At 47.4% G+C, this 14,492-nt stretch overlaps 1 protein-coding gene across 1 annotated transcript; it reads right to left on the bottom strand.

Annotated features, from left to right (window-relative positions):
- Positions 1 to 3,412: 3,412 nt before the first annotated feature.
- Positions 3,413 to 14,068, bottom strand: ACCSL (1-aminocyclopropane-1-carboxylate synthase homolog (inactive) like). The gene is made up of 14 exons (XM_007082072.3): positions 13,547 to 14,068; positions 12,257 to 12,316; positions 11,754 to 11,824; positions 11,306 to 11,375; positions 10,995 to 11,061; positions 9,828 to 9,925; positions 9,499 to 9,576; positions 9,052 to 9,152; positions 7,872 to 7,961; positions 6,656 to 6,701; positions 6,421 to 6,562; positions 4,960 to 5,102; positions 4,721 to 4,874; positions 3,413 to 3,697 (listed from the first exon to the last, which is right to left on the bottom strand). Exons 1-14 carry the CDS (start codon positions 14,060 to 14,062, stop codon positions 3,615 to 3,617), a joined length of 1,719 nt encoding a protein of 572 aa, XP_007082134.1. The 5' UTR covers positions 14,063 to 14,068; the 3' UTR covers positions 3,413 to 3,614.
- Positions 14,069 to 14,492: the final 424 nt, after the last annotated feature.

Here is a 14,492-nt window from a genome sequence, read left to right as displayed (position 1 = left end):
TTAAAAGTAAAATCGGAAAAAGATGGCAATTATCCAAAAACCAGAAAACAAATGTTGGCAAGGAGAAATTGGAACGCTTGCGCACTTTGGGTGGGAGTGTAAAATGGTATAGCCACTGTGGACAATATGGAGATTCCTCAAAAAATTAAAAATAGAAGTAAATTTGGCCCAGTAATTCCACTTCTGGGTATGTTTTCAAAAGAATCGAAAGCAGATTCTTGAAGAGATATTTGTACGCCCGTGTTTGCAGCAGCATGATTCACAATAGCCAAAATGTGGAAATTTTCCTTTCAGAAAAATAAGGAACACTTCCAAAAACATTTAAGAGGTCAGTATTACTCTGATACCAAAACCAACAATGCAATACTAAAAAGAAAATTATAGCACAATATTCCTCACGAAAATAGATGCAAAATTCTTAATACTGAACCAAATCCAACAATATATAAATTGAGGATGCATTATGACTGTGTGGGCCTTATTGCAGGAATAGGACCTTGGCTTAATATTTAAAACAAATTTTTTTTAATTTTTTTCTTTAATGTTTTTATTTATTTTTGAGACAGAGACAGAGTATGAGCAGGGGAGGAGCAGAGAGAGAGGGAGACACAGAATCCAAAGCAGGCTCCAGGCTCTGAGCTGTCAGCACAGAGCCTGACGCGGGGCTCAAACCCACAGACCGTGAGATCATGACCTGAGCTGAAGTCGGACGCTTAACCGACTGAGCCACCCAGGCAGCCCCCCAAAATTTTTTTAATGTTTATTTATTTTTGAGAAAGAGAGAGAGACAGAGCATGGGCAGGGGAGGGGCAGAGAGAGAGAGAGAGGGAGACACAGAATCCGAAGCAGGCTCCAGGCTCTGAGCCGTCAGCACAGAGCCTGACATGGGCTCGAACTCACAAACCACAAGATCATGACCTGAGCCAAAGTCGGACACTTAACCGACTGAGCCACCCAGGCACCCCATCATTTAAAAAATTTAATGTAGTTTGCCACATTAATAATTAAAAGAATTGTATCTTCTCTAGAGGTATAAAACATGACAAAAATTGAACCCTCATTCATGGAAAAACTCTCAGCAAACTAAGAATCAAAGGAACTCTTATCTGGGAAAGGGCAGTATAAAAATACTTACAGTGACTTTGTACTTAAGACTAAGAGTGGGGCGCCTGGGCGGCTCAGTCAGTTGGGCGTCCGACTTCGGCTCAGGTCATGATCTCCCAGTTCGTGAGTTTGAGCCCTGTGTTGGGCTCTGTGCTGACGGCTCAGAGCCTGGAGCCAGCTTCATATTCTGTCTGTCTGTCTGTCTGTCTCTCGCTCTCAAAAATGGATGAACGTTAAAAAAAGAAAGTAAAAAGAGAGAGAGAGTGACGTAGGTCCTCCTAAGATTGAGAACAAGAATGTCCTCCTTCACTACCTTTAGTTAACATTGCACTGGAGGTTCCAGGCAATGCAATTAGAACAGAAAAAATAGAAATATTGGAAAAGAAGAAGGAAAATCATCTTTATTCACAGTCAACATGATTGTATACACTGAAAATTCAAAGAAATCCCTCACCCGACACCGCTAGGGCTAATAAATGAATTTAGCAATGTCACAAGAGGATTCTTTCTGGGTCTCTCATGTTTCTGCCTGTCTTATAAAAAGGAGCACTGACTGTCTTTGTTCTAGGCTATCTTCAAGGAGATACACACACACACACACACACACACACACACACACACACACACACACGTGTAGAGTGAACAGCCCTGAATGATAGCAATAGTATTTGCCTCTGGAGCAAAGGGTGGGTTTATTACTCAATATAATAGGGATAATGTCTCCCTTGGGGCCAAAATTCAGGCAGGCTTACTGCTAACCATAAAAGAATCATGTTCCTTAAGCTTGGGTTTCCTCTTCTGCAATATACCACACTGCACGTGCAAGCATCAGTTGATACTCTTCAATTTGCCCTATAGGAATCAGGACTTGGGAGCCAAAACCAGCTACTCTGATTCCTGCTACTTCTTTGAGCAATAAGCTGTCCTTTATCTCTGACCCTGGATTCTCATGCCTTCTGCCAGCATCCATAACACCTGTTCATTTATAAGTAGGGTAAAACTTCAGAGCCTTCAAAGCTCCTGATACAAGATACAAACATCTGTTGTTTCGTACTAGCAACGATTAGAAAATGAAGTTAACAATACGTTTAACAGAACATGAAAAGCATAGGATAGTGATAAACTTAAAACGTGTGTAAAACAAAATGCATACACTGAAAGCCACAAAGACCTTGCTGAGAGAAATTAAAGACCTAAATAAGTGGAAGGAGACTCCATGCTCATAGATAGGGAGATATTAAATTCTCTCCCTTTAATCATTCAAATCTTGAGTGGAAATGAAGACAGAAATAGTCTACCCCTTCCACGGAAGTCACCACCCCTTTTGCCCCAGCACAGTGTGCTGATGAGACTCGCTATTAGGTCCTTTACAGAGATCCCGAGAGCACTTGTGGTTCTGATCTTCATCTTCTCTCTGGTCCTGTGAGCTCCCTCATTCATACAGTGAACTCCCCCTTGTCAGTTACCTTATTAGTCAATTTCTCTTAAAAAAAAAAAAAAGTTTCCGGGGTTAAAAAAAATAAACTGAAGAATCAGGATTTGTTGGCATGCTACTTTTTGATGATTAGAAAAAAAAAAAAGAAGAAGAAGAAAGATTGTCATTGAAGAACAAGAATCACCAACTCTGGACGTAAGAGAGAGAGGATGATCACAAACCCAAATGACTGACCAAAGCTATCAATTGGTTTTAAAAGCTCTTCTGTCCTCTACAAAATGTGGTAGCCCCTGCTGTGCTGGTTTCACAGCATCAATCCCCCAACTAGAGTGCAGATATCCAAGAGCTTTACAGAGCAACTCCCAGGTGATGTGATTCCAACAGCTGAAAACACTCGATATGAAACTGGGAGATCCCAGGCTCATCGCCAGAGATTCATTTTAAAAGCTTCTTGAATGGGGCGCAAATGGAAAAAACTCCTATTTGGAAGAAGGGACATCTGGTATTATACCCCCACCCTGCACTTACCCACTCAGCTGTAAGGGGGGCCTGATCTCATGGGATGCAGTGTCTCATAGGATCCTGACAGCTAGAACGTGCTCTGTCAATTAGAGATCGCTTTTTCTCCTCCTTTCTGACCTTCCCCATGCAGTATTCTTCACATATAACCTGCCTTAGAATTTAAAAAGGACCAAAAAAAAAAAAAAAAAAAAGCCCCCGAAGATACAAAAGAATGTAAAGAAATAAAATAGGCCTAGAGTTTAAGAGAAGATTAAATTTATTAGATACTAAATACAAAAGTAAAACCATCAAAATAGGGACCCCGAAAGCTCCCACCCCAAACTCTATAAAAGCATTACACATAGGCACACAATGGCTAGCAAAGACTAAAAAGGTGCAACGCTTCCAAAACGACAGATGCTCAGCTTGAGAAAATTGATGATTGGGTCAGATGAGCCCATTCCTGGAAGAGCCCCTTGTTGGCTCCGTCACAGCATCAGGCCAAAACCCTCAGCCTTCTGGACCAGACGCTGATGTCAGGGATGCCCTGAGCATGTGACTGGCGGCAGCCCACTTACTCTCTCTGTGCATTCTCCAGTTGCTTCACGATCAGATCCTGCTTCTGCTCCGAGAGCACCTGATAGAACCGGTGCATGGCTAGAGGGTCCAAATGGGGACAGAGAAATGAAGATTTAGTGGGTTTGCGGGTGGGTTCCAGACATCCCTAGATCATGGCAGACCACCACAGAGCCCCTCGTTCAGGGATGCTGAAGTTCAATCCTCTCTTCTTTGGGACAGATTTCCCAGTCTACCTGCCGCCTCCCCAGGGTCTCTTGCTAAGCTTCGTTATCACGGCATCTGCCTGCCAGACACCTTCATATCTCCGATCCTGTAACCTGGCTTATAGCTTTGTCCTCATCAGGGTTTCTATCTGCCTCTAGTGTCCTTTGGCTCAGTCCGTGCTCTAAAAATGTTTCTGTAACATAAACGTTCTCTCGTTAACAGTCCTATTCCCAGCAGGTAGAAGAGTGTCTGGTATGTGGAGAGATGCAATAAAAAAGTTGGTGAAATAAAGGTCATGTTCTCTATAACCTTCAGAGGAGAATCTGAAACACCACAGTATAATGTACACGGACCTCCATGGTCCTCCGTCTGTCTCACCTACCAAACCACGGCTGCACAAGGGCAGTGCACCGCTTCTGATTAGCTGATAGTCCCAATGCCCTGCTCAATGCATGCACAGAACAGATACCCAAAGGGCGCAGTGTCCTTCAAGTGCCTATCTGTTCCTGTTTGCAAAGGAGCTTGGGAAATAGGAGATAGGAAAGTGGGGTGCACCTGGGTGTCTCAGATGGTTAAGCATCCAACTCTTGGTTTCGGCTCAGGTCATGATCTCAAGGTTTCATGAGTTCGAGCCCCAAGTCAGGCTCTGCTGTGCTGACAGTGCAGAGCCTGCTTGGGATTCTCGCTCTTTCCCTCTCTGCCTCTCCCCCACTCGCGCTGTCTCTCTCAAAATAGACTTAAAAAAAAAAAAAAAACGGAAAATGGAACAGATGGTATAGGAGGGCTAGCGCTATCGGCTGCTAAAGGCCGAAAAACAGGAAGATTCAGGAATCGGGCGACAGGAGTTGGTGAGGCATCTTTGAAGGATGCCAGGATTTGGAGGTCAGGACCATTCACCTTGTTTTAGCAGGAGGGGCTTATCCGCAAAGGTGATACGGAACCAGCCGGGCTCCTTGCACATGTAGGTCCTGCCACGGGACAATATCAGCTTGTTGTCCAGGAAGCGGCGATGCAGGAGCAGCTCTTCCTCAAAGGTGCACGGCTCCAGGTACTAGGGCAGGCAGAAGGACAGAGCTGAGCCCAGGACCCATCCGGTAGGTCTGCCCAACGGCACTGGGCCTCATCCCAGAGCTCACCATTTTCAAGTTCATCCAGATGTAGAGGCCAGAGCCACGGTTGAGAAAAGGGATCCCTAATGCCTCCAACTTCTTGGTCATGTATCCGTGAGCTATCTGCAGCCTGGAGCGGTAGGTGGGCAGGTATACTTTGTCAATCCACTCTGGATGGGTGGGGAAAGACCGCTGTCACAGGGCTTGTGGCAGAGATCTGCCAGAGGGATCCTTACCCAAGGCTCCCTACCTGGGCTTTGTGCCAGCTGTTCCTATTCAAGACTGACTCTGTATTATATCTGATGACCTTTATCCCCAACACACCCACCACTTACCTAGAGCCGGGGTAGAGATATCAGGCTTCTCAATAGTCTGGTAGGGATGTTCTATTTGGATTTACACCCCTGATACAAAGAGTCAGGGTACCCCCTAAGTGAGGTTGATGCTCCTATTGTCAACTGGGCAAGTAGCAGATAATCAGAGCCCTCCTTACCTCCTGCCTCAGAGGCTCATGCAGCAGACTTTGAGAAACCTAGATATGCTTGGGGAGCTTTTAAAAGTCCTGATGCCCAGGTTATAGCTCTAGATCATCTAAATCAGAATCTTGGGGGAGAACACCCATATATCAGCATTTAAGCTCCCCAGACAGTTCCCATGTGTCGAAGGCTGAGAACTAGTGTTCGAGGGGCTAGGAACCTGGTTTCTGCCAAATATCAAAAGGGCCTGGCACCATCCACCAGAGATATCTGCTTGGATTTCTCCTATCTACCCCTTTCCCCCTGCCAAAGCTGAAAGGCAGTGTCTCTAAACCAGATTATTGAATTACATTCATTTGTAACATTATATACCAGCTTTTAATTTAAATCCTCCAGCCTGGCATCTGCTCTGTTATAGGGAATTAAAGAGAGAGGGCCTTATCTAAGTTTGGGCCATGGCATTAGACAGAGGGGGTGGGGGGGTGTTTCCTCTGAAGCCGGTATTCACTTGTGATCCACGGAGGAAGTTAAATCCAGGTGCCATAGATCTAGCCACACCAACTTGCCCAAATGGCAGCCCTCCTTTGGCCACCTTAGGTGATGAAGTCAAGTCATATTCAAGGAGTCATGGCATTTCTTTGTAAGCTTTGCCTAAAGCAAGCAGGGCACTGGGGAGGGAAAACTGACCTCCACGTAAAGGCAAATTTTGGGCTTTCAAGCCTTAGAGTACAATTTGACTATCCCTGTCCAGGCAGAGCATGAGCTCCCAGACAGTTAGACACAAGGCCCATCTACATTTCAGACCAGCAGCTCCGTCTTCCATCTCTGCCCTACTACACTATCAGAGCCACATCCTGCCCTTCTTCAAAACTTCCTGTCCTGCCACCATTGAGCCCAAGACAGCAAACAGAGTCTCAGTGTTTTAGACGTACATCAGAGGCCCAAGCAGACCCAGGAATCCCCATGGCCATGGAGTCTAGCCAAGATCCCAGCCCGGGATGGGACTCGGTACCTCTGTCCTGGAGCAGCCGGCACAACTTATGCTGGGCAATGCCAGAAATGCCATGGAGGTAGCCAAAAGAGCTCACAGCAGAGGCCACCTCCCTGTTGTGGGTGTAGAGAACACCAAAGCGGAAGCCAGAGATGCCGAAATCCTAGAGGAAAAGAAGTAGGAGAAGGAATACCTGGTCTGCCCACCTCCTGGCTCCCTTTCCTTTCCTACCCAAAGACAGGAAGCTGGGGCTCACCTTACTGGTGCCCCAGATCACATGGGTCCTGTTGGGGTCAGGCAAACTGGAGAGGAGACAGTACAATCATGGTTATGAAGAAGTATGTGAAGAATGAAGACTTGGGGTCAATGCGGGTAAGAAGGGGAAAATGGACTTGAGGTCCTTCCTAGACAAAAAAGGCCTACAGGGCCCAAAGTTCAAGAAACAGTTGCCCCAGTTAAGCCAGGAAGTCAACAACAGGTTTCGCTGGCGAACTAGATGGGACAGCCCCCAAGCGCCCACTGAACGAAGTCCAGGACCCTCAGCCTGGCTGGTGGCCTTCCTGTAGCTGGTCCAAAGCCACCTTTTTAGCAGTTAGCTCTTCACACATATGGGCCACCCATTGTTTCTAAAATGTGCTCACCTATTTCTTATCGTCCCATTTTTGGTGAAGCTGTTCCTTCTGCTGGGCATGCCCTTGCCTCGCTTTGGCTGCTGGGATCCTATCTTAGGGCCATATACTATCCTTAAGAAAGTTTTGCCTTAGGGGCGCCTGGGTGGCTCAGACAGTTAAGCATCCAACTCTTGATTTCAGCTCAAGTCATGGTCTCATGGTTCATGAGATCAAGCCCTGCATTTGGCTCTGTGCTATCAGCACCAAGCCTGCTTGGGATTCTCTCTCTCTCCCTCTCTCTCTGCCCCTCCCCTGCTCGTGCTCACTCAATCTCTCTCAAAATAAAAATTTCTAAAAAAGTTTCCCCCTATTTCTATTCTCTCCCTGTGTACTGCTTATCAAGAAGTTCCTCCCTGACCTTCTGTAGGGCTTTATGTTGACAGTAACCTTTCTACCATGCTGTCAAGTTATCTCATGTACAAAATGGCATTTAAAAAAGACCTCTGGGGGGCACCTGAGGGGCTCAGTCGATTAAGCATCCAACTCTGGATTTCAGGTCTGGTTATGATCTCACAGTTCATGAGTTCAAGCTCCACATCAGGCTCTGTGCTGACAGCGTGGAGCCTGCTTGGGATTCTTGCTCTCCCTCTCTCTTCCCCTCCCCCACTCACATCCTCTCTCTCAAAATAAATAAACTTAAAGACACTTGAGAGGAAAGATGACGCTTTGCTCATTTTCACACTCCCAGTGGCACTTAGCCCATTTCCTAGCACATAGCCGGTAAAGTTTATGGCACATGAACTCACCCTGCAAAAGCAGGAACCTCCTGGCTCTCATTCCCAACGGCTGAGGCCAACTCACCTTTCCATGCTCAAAATACTGTGGAATGTGATGAATTCATCAAACACAGACAGCATGTAAATCTCATCTATAATTACATGAAGGTGGTACCTGCAGGTTGGGTAAAAGAAGGAGAATGTCTAGGCGCTCTCCAATCTCAACTCATTTTCTTTTATGGTCTTCTCTGGACACAGATCAGCTACTCCTACTGCTCCAGCAGCCCATCCAACCCTTCCAAGCGGCATGGCAAGGTAGAAGGGGGGTGGCCACCAGAAGGGGTCTTTAGACCTGGCTCGGGGGTAGGAAGGAAGAGGACCCAAAGACACTCAGGAGAACATCTAACCCTTCAACTGTAAAGCAGAGACCAACGAGGGGGGCTGGGTGTCCCAAAGAGTTTTATATCTGGTGTAGTCAGGGAGCTCCCACCCAGGGTCCGAATTGAGTAGCGGCATTCAGTGGGCTCAGTGCTAATGCACATCATCTTGTTTATTTTCCCAACAACCCTCTGAAGCAGTGGTGGTATCTCCATCTCACAGATGAAGAAACAGTTTCTGAGACATAGTTCATTTCCTCAATCAGCAGATGCTAGAGCTGGGATTTGAACCTAGTTCTGTCAAATTCCAGCCCACGGACTTCCAGTGTTCATCCTCTTGTCCTCCTGCTCTGCCATGAATTGGTCTGGATTAGAGTTATGAAATTTGAATAAGTGTTTCTTCTAGAAAATGGGAGATTAGGTACCCTAAACAATAGGGCTATTTCAGAACTCCAGAGATGGTGGATGTCAACATGTTTGTAGGAATGGGACCTGAGGGTTCTCTGGGGACACATCTTCACCCCACAAGGTCTGAAAGTCTGTCTTTCTCAGCACCTCAGGCCAAGTAGTTTGGGAAATGGATGCTGGGAGAGAGTGGTTACACAACAAGAATTGGAAAAGCAACAAAACCAGATCATAATTGTTATGTAGGTGTCTGTACCTGGGCAGGAAAAAAAAAAAGAAAAAAGGCAAAATGGCCCAAAAATGTAGGGTTGAAGCATGTGGGCGCCTTTTCCTTCAATTTCAGTGTGAGTTCTACATAGCTTTGCAAAGTATACTGTGCAGTAAAAATATTGGAGTAAGTTTGTCTGGTTCTGACTTCTTGACCGTGAGTGATCAGAACATTGTTAAGGGACTTTGTGTAGTCTTGAGGGGTGGAACTCTTACCTCTTGGCAAACTCCAGGTATTCTTGTAGTGAGTCTCGAGAGTAGACGTCTCCCAAAGGATTCTGAGGGTTGATTAGAATGAGGCCTCTGACCTTTTTCCCCTAAAAAAAAAAAATATAAAAAACCATAACTGAGTGAACACAAGTCCTACACATCTACCTGAAGTTCAGCTAAAGGTCACATCAGGACACCCCATTATGGACACCCAACCAAGGCCTCATTGGGATCTCAGCTCCTTTAGGTGGGATCTTGAACATGCAGGCCCAGAAGGAGCTCTGGGGGCTGCCATAGACAAGGCTCAGGGCTCCCAGGGGGACACGGCCCCTGGGACACTGCTTCTTCCGAAGGAGCCCACACCACCGTGGTGAGAAGGTTGTACCGGGTCTCAGTCCTCAACCCTTCTCAGGGACAGCAGCGCCCACCCTGAAGACAGAGGTCCCTCCTTACTGTAAGCCTAGCCTCAAGTAGAGCTTGCTCCAGCTTGTCCACAGTGAGCTGGAAAGGATTGGGATTTGCATCTGTGACCTGGAAGACAAACGCTGTCTGAGAACTGCCTACCAGAAAGCTTCTAAGCCTTAGTTCCTCATCCCACAGACACTGAACAATGCTTCATGCCCAGGGCTACAGCCCCACATGCCTTCTTTGCTCTAATTTCTCCATCTCCCCCCACTGTCACTTATATGGGAGGAAAGAGAGTTCCCCTACACCTTCCAAATGCCCTAGAGACCTTCCATTGCCTAGGTGGGCTAAGCAGGGGGAAGGGTCCCCATTCTGACCTCACTGTCCAGGTGGACAAGAATCAGCTCAACTTTCGAATACAGGCAGGCACTAAAGGCGAAGCCACCATAAAAGGGGGCAGGAATCAGAAAGGCCTCTGGAAGCACAGGGAGACAAAGTCGTCAGTCCATGGTCTCCCCATCAGAACACGCCAGGCCCCCTAGACCAGCAGCAACACTATAGACAGAGAAGGTTAGTTTGGCAATCCATCCTGCTTGGGGCTTAATGCTTTTGGGCTCAGGCTCTACAAAAGTTGCATTCTTATAAATGTTATTTGGGGAACGCTAGAGAAGTTTCTTCTTTGGGGGTCTGCTAGAGAAGGAGAAGGGGAAGAATATTGCTATGAATGGCTCAGAATCCAGGTTACAAACCAAAATAGGCTTGCTAACAGGTGAAATGCTAGTCATCCACTGAGTCTTACCAGCTCCAGTAGGAACACAAGAGGCTGAGGTCTGTGCCCAGAGAGGGCGCTCATCTCTCTGCATGGCTCAGGTTACCTAGACTTGGTGAACCCATGGGTTCTTTTCTTCCCATTCCTTTGGCCTCATTGATGAGCAAACCAAGGACTCACGCCTTTGAATGAAACTGCCATCTTGGTAACTTCCTTCTATGCAGCCAGAGCTCATCAAGATCTGAGACTCTTGTTTGGGTGTTGTTAGGAGGGAGACCAAGAACAGATCCCTCAGCCTTGTTTGATCTAGAACTAATTAGTTTTTTGTTTGTTTGTTTGTTTGTTTGTTTGGGTGGGTGGGGGGGAGGGGTTGTTAGTGTGTGTGTGTGTGTGTGTGTGTATGTGTGTGTATTTTGTTTGTTTGTTTGTTTGTTTGTTTGGTGGACGAGGATAGGAAATCTATCTTGTGAGCCAGTTACCAGGGCTCTCTGTATTGGAGTTGAGTCCAGAAGCCCAGCTAAGAATATACTGAATTGGCTCCCATTGTCACATTTCTAAAGCATAACTCACTGAGGACCATCACACATTTTCCTTCCATATTAAATGGGGACCCAAATCTCTCGCTACTACAGAAATAGTAGGAAGATGTTCTGATCAATGTAGAAGTCCCAGTACTTTAGGGGAAAGGCCTTGGGTCAAGATATTCTTCTTCCCTAAGGTCCAGTGCCCATTGTGCTGCTATTTCCCAGAGGGAAAGCAAAGCCCATTAACTTACCCCCTGGATCACAAAGAACCATGGCCAGTGTGGAGAACACAGAGGAGCAGCCATTTAGAACAACTACCTGAGGATGCACAGAAGACAGAAATCAAAACCCATCCCCCATATAAGAAGGTCTAGCCCTTTTCTTTCCCTCCCCCTAGGACAGGTATCAGGAACCTCTTTATCTGGTTATCCACTGGCCTTATCCATTGGCCTTTCCTCTGCCCTGGCCCTGAGGGTCTCTGCTCGTTCTAGAAAATACAAAAGAGTCCCCCAAGAATAAAGCCCTCTACCAAGGGGTCAGTGAGGGTGGGAAACTGACTCACATTTTCTGGATCAAGCTGGTCAGGTACCTTGCAGTAGTAGGTCAGGAACCGGGCCACCTCTTCTCGCAGGCTGTGGACAAACCCAGAGAGACTTTGTGGTGCCCAGGCCCAGGGGCCCTTCCTCATTCGGGATCTAGACTACAGTCTTTTCCAAAGAGCAAGGTATCCAACCTCATGTTACAGGTTACTGACTGAGGCGATCAACTCCCCAGGCGACACAGACAAGAAGTATGAGAGTTGAGACAAGAAATCAAGCCTTTTGAATTATAGGGCAGTGTTATTTCTATGACACCAGGCTCCTGATGAGGTTTCGCTCTAGATATTTTGTAGAAGTTGTTACCCAAAGAAATAGGGAGGTAGCCAACCAAGAATCTGGTGCTTTGGGTCCTTCCCTGGATGAGAGCAGGTGTCTAGGGGCCAAGAGACTTTAGATCTGGAAGTTACTTACAATGGTTGCCCTCTCCAATCAGGATATTGCAGCAAGGCATCCTCAATGTAGTTCATATCACTCTGACTCAACTGTGGACAAACAGAGCATGAGGACAGCCAGCCCAAGGAAGCCCAACAGGCCTCATCCCACGGCTCAGACACATCTGGGTGTTTGCCCTACAACACAGAGCCTGACAGAAGATGAATAGGGAAACATGCCCCTTAATGAATGGAGGCCCAATCTTGTCATAGATTATACAAATAGAGAATCACTGGGGAGTATCTGATGACCCTACAGGGCCAGAGCCTCCCTTGGCAGCCTACCCACCATATACCCATCCACAGCACACCTCCAAACACAGTCAGTAAGCCAGAAGGTTAGATGTGCTATTCTAGAAGCTCTTTTCTCCCTTCTTTCCCCAAACTCCTAAGTCCAACTCCTGTATCTACCGCTTGCTAAGAAACATTCTAGTGGGACTAGGCCCGATGGCGGGTCCCAGCATAGCACAGGGCTTGGCTTACCCGTTCAGTCATCAGATCAAGGCAGAGCTTATTCTCACTGAGTCCAAGGTTAATGAAGCCCTGGAGATGGAAGGAATCTGAGATCAGTCCATTTGCCCTGCCCTATATGGGCCTCCTTAAACATTCTAGTAAATACTCATCCTAGGTTATTTCAAATGGAAATCTCACTGCCCCATGAGGCAGTTCAATCCATGTTTAACAACTTCAAGTGCTAGAAAACTTTCACAGACCCAAAAATCTTACAGCTTGCAAGTTTTCCCCTTCAGAGCCACATAGTACTTATATACCAGATACCAGTCGTTGAGTTCTTATCATGAGCCAGACCCTAGCACATGATTTAATGAGAGTGAATCTCAGAAAGATTGAATAACCTACTAGCCACATGACCACAGCGATGGGCAGAACCCACCTGCCTGACCCAGTACCTGCCTCATATCCATCTCTGCTTCCATGAGAGGGCCCTCAACTTATTGGAGGAGATATGGTCCCTCAGAGTCCAGTGGAGATACTGGGCTCAATTGGTCCCCAGAGAAGCAGATGGCCACTGACCACACATCACTTAACTAGAAACAGAAAAGAAGGTTTGACTAGCACTGTCCTCCATCCTTTGGCTGGAGAGCTGTAGTGAACCTCCCTTGCTGGAAGTCTTTCGTTGGCTCCCTAACACTTAGGATACCATCCCAACACCTCACAATGGCCTGCCCCCATCCACACCTCGTCACAGGACTCATTTCCCCCAACCCAGCCTTTCCCTTATCACTCCCAGCTCTTCCCACCACGAAGCTTTCACACATGTAGTTCCTCCTACCTAGAGGTCCCCCCTCCCACCACCTCCACCATATGGCTGGCTGATTCAGTCTTTAAGACACCTTAGACCACCCGAAGAAGGCAACCCCTCGTACACTCGGAATTATTATTCATGTTCCTTTCCCCAATGGCTGACTACATTCATCACTAGACTGAGTTCCATGAGGGCATGTCTGCTTACCACTTTGACCACAGTGACTCCTAGTGGGGAAGAGCATGGACTCAGGGAAAGCAGGCTGCGGGGGGGGGGGGGGGGGGGGAGTCTGGGGGAACTGGAAGGCAGGGGACTCAGACACAGCTCTTAATTTTATTAGGCATGTCACCTTGTTTCTGTGCCCATTCCCTTCCTTATCTATAAGACGACAATAGCGTCTACTTTACGGAGCTAAGAAGAGTAAGAGAGCCCAGTACTTGGCACAGGACTCAGTCAACCCTAGTGATTGGGGCCCTTGAGTAGGTGTCTCCCCCCGCCCTCATCCTCACCATGGTGTTCTTGTCCTCGTGGTATTTGTCTCTCTGGTAGATCTTGTAGTCCTGGAAGCTGGAGTGGTATAAGGCAGAGATGTCAATCCCACGGCTGGACAGGTGCTGACTGACAAATGTAGCTTCAGGATCACTCAGTTGGTGAACTGGCCAGTCAGGCTGCCTGGAGGACTGGGCCCACTGCCCGCCTCTGACATCACGCCTAACGTCCAGGGAAGGGCAAGACGGTTGGAGCCCTAGGCCACCCATGGCCCCAGACTGTAGGAGGTTGACCAACTGGTACATTAAGCGGCCCAGGAGGGCTTCCTGCTCGCTGGCGGCCTGACTGTGCCTCTGCTCCTCCAGCACCAGGTCCTGCTGCAGGTGCCTGGTCGTGAGGTGCATGAGGTTCTTCTCTATGGTCTGCTTCAAGTGCAGCATCATCTCCATCAGGTGGGTGTGGATTCTCTGGTTTCTGAGGCCCTGACCCCTCATCTGGGCAGAGGGCATACGGAACATGCCTAATCGATGACTCATGCTCTGGGTCTTTGTCTTGGCCTCAGCAGGCTGGCTGGAACCTGCAGAGAAAGCGAGAGACCACGCAGTGCATTAAAGGAAACCCTCCCCGGGGCGCCTGGGTGGCTCGGTCGGTTAAGCGTCCGACTTCGGCTCAGGTCATGATCTCACGGTCCGTGAGTTCGAGCCCCGTGTCGGGCTCTGTGCTGACCGCTCAGAGCCTGGAGCCTGTTTCAGATTCTGTGTCTCCCTCTCTCTCTGCCCCTCCCCTGTTCATGCTCTGTCTCTCTCTGTCTCAAAAATAAACGTTAAAAAAAAATTTTTTTTAATAAATAAATAAATAAATAAATAAATAAAAATAATAATAAAGGAAACCCTCCTTGACCCTGAGGAGATCCAGGCTGGATCTCAGGCTCCTCACTGCCTCCTCCTACTTCCATGCCTTGGGTAT

This window comes from Panthera tigris, chromosome D1 (assembly GCF_018350195.1).
Source record: "Panthera tigris isolate Pti1 chromosome D1, P.tigris_Pti1_mat1.1, whole genome shotgun sequence".
NCBI classification, from domain to species: Eukaryota; Metazoa; Chordata; class Mammalia; order Carnivora; family Felidae; genus Panthera; species Panthera tigris.
The sequence above is the reverse complement of the archived record's forward strand: the minus strand, read 5'-3'. Positions and strand labels throughout refer to the sequence as shown.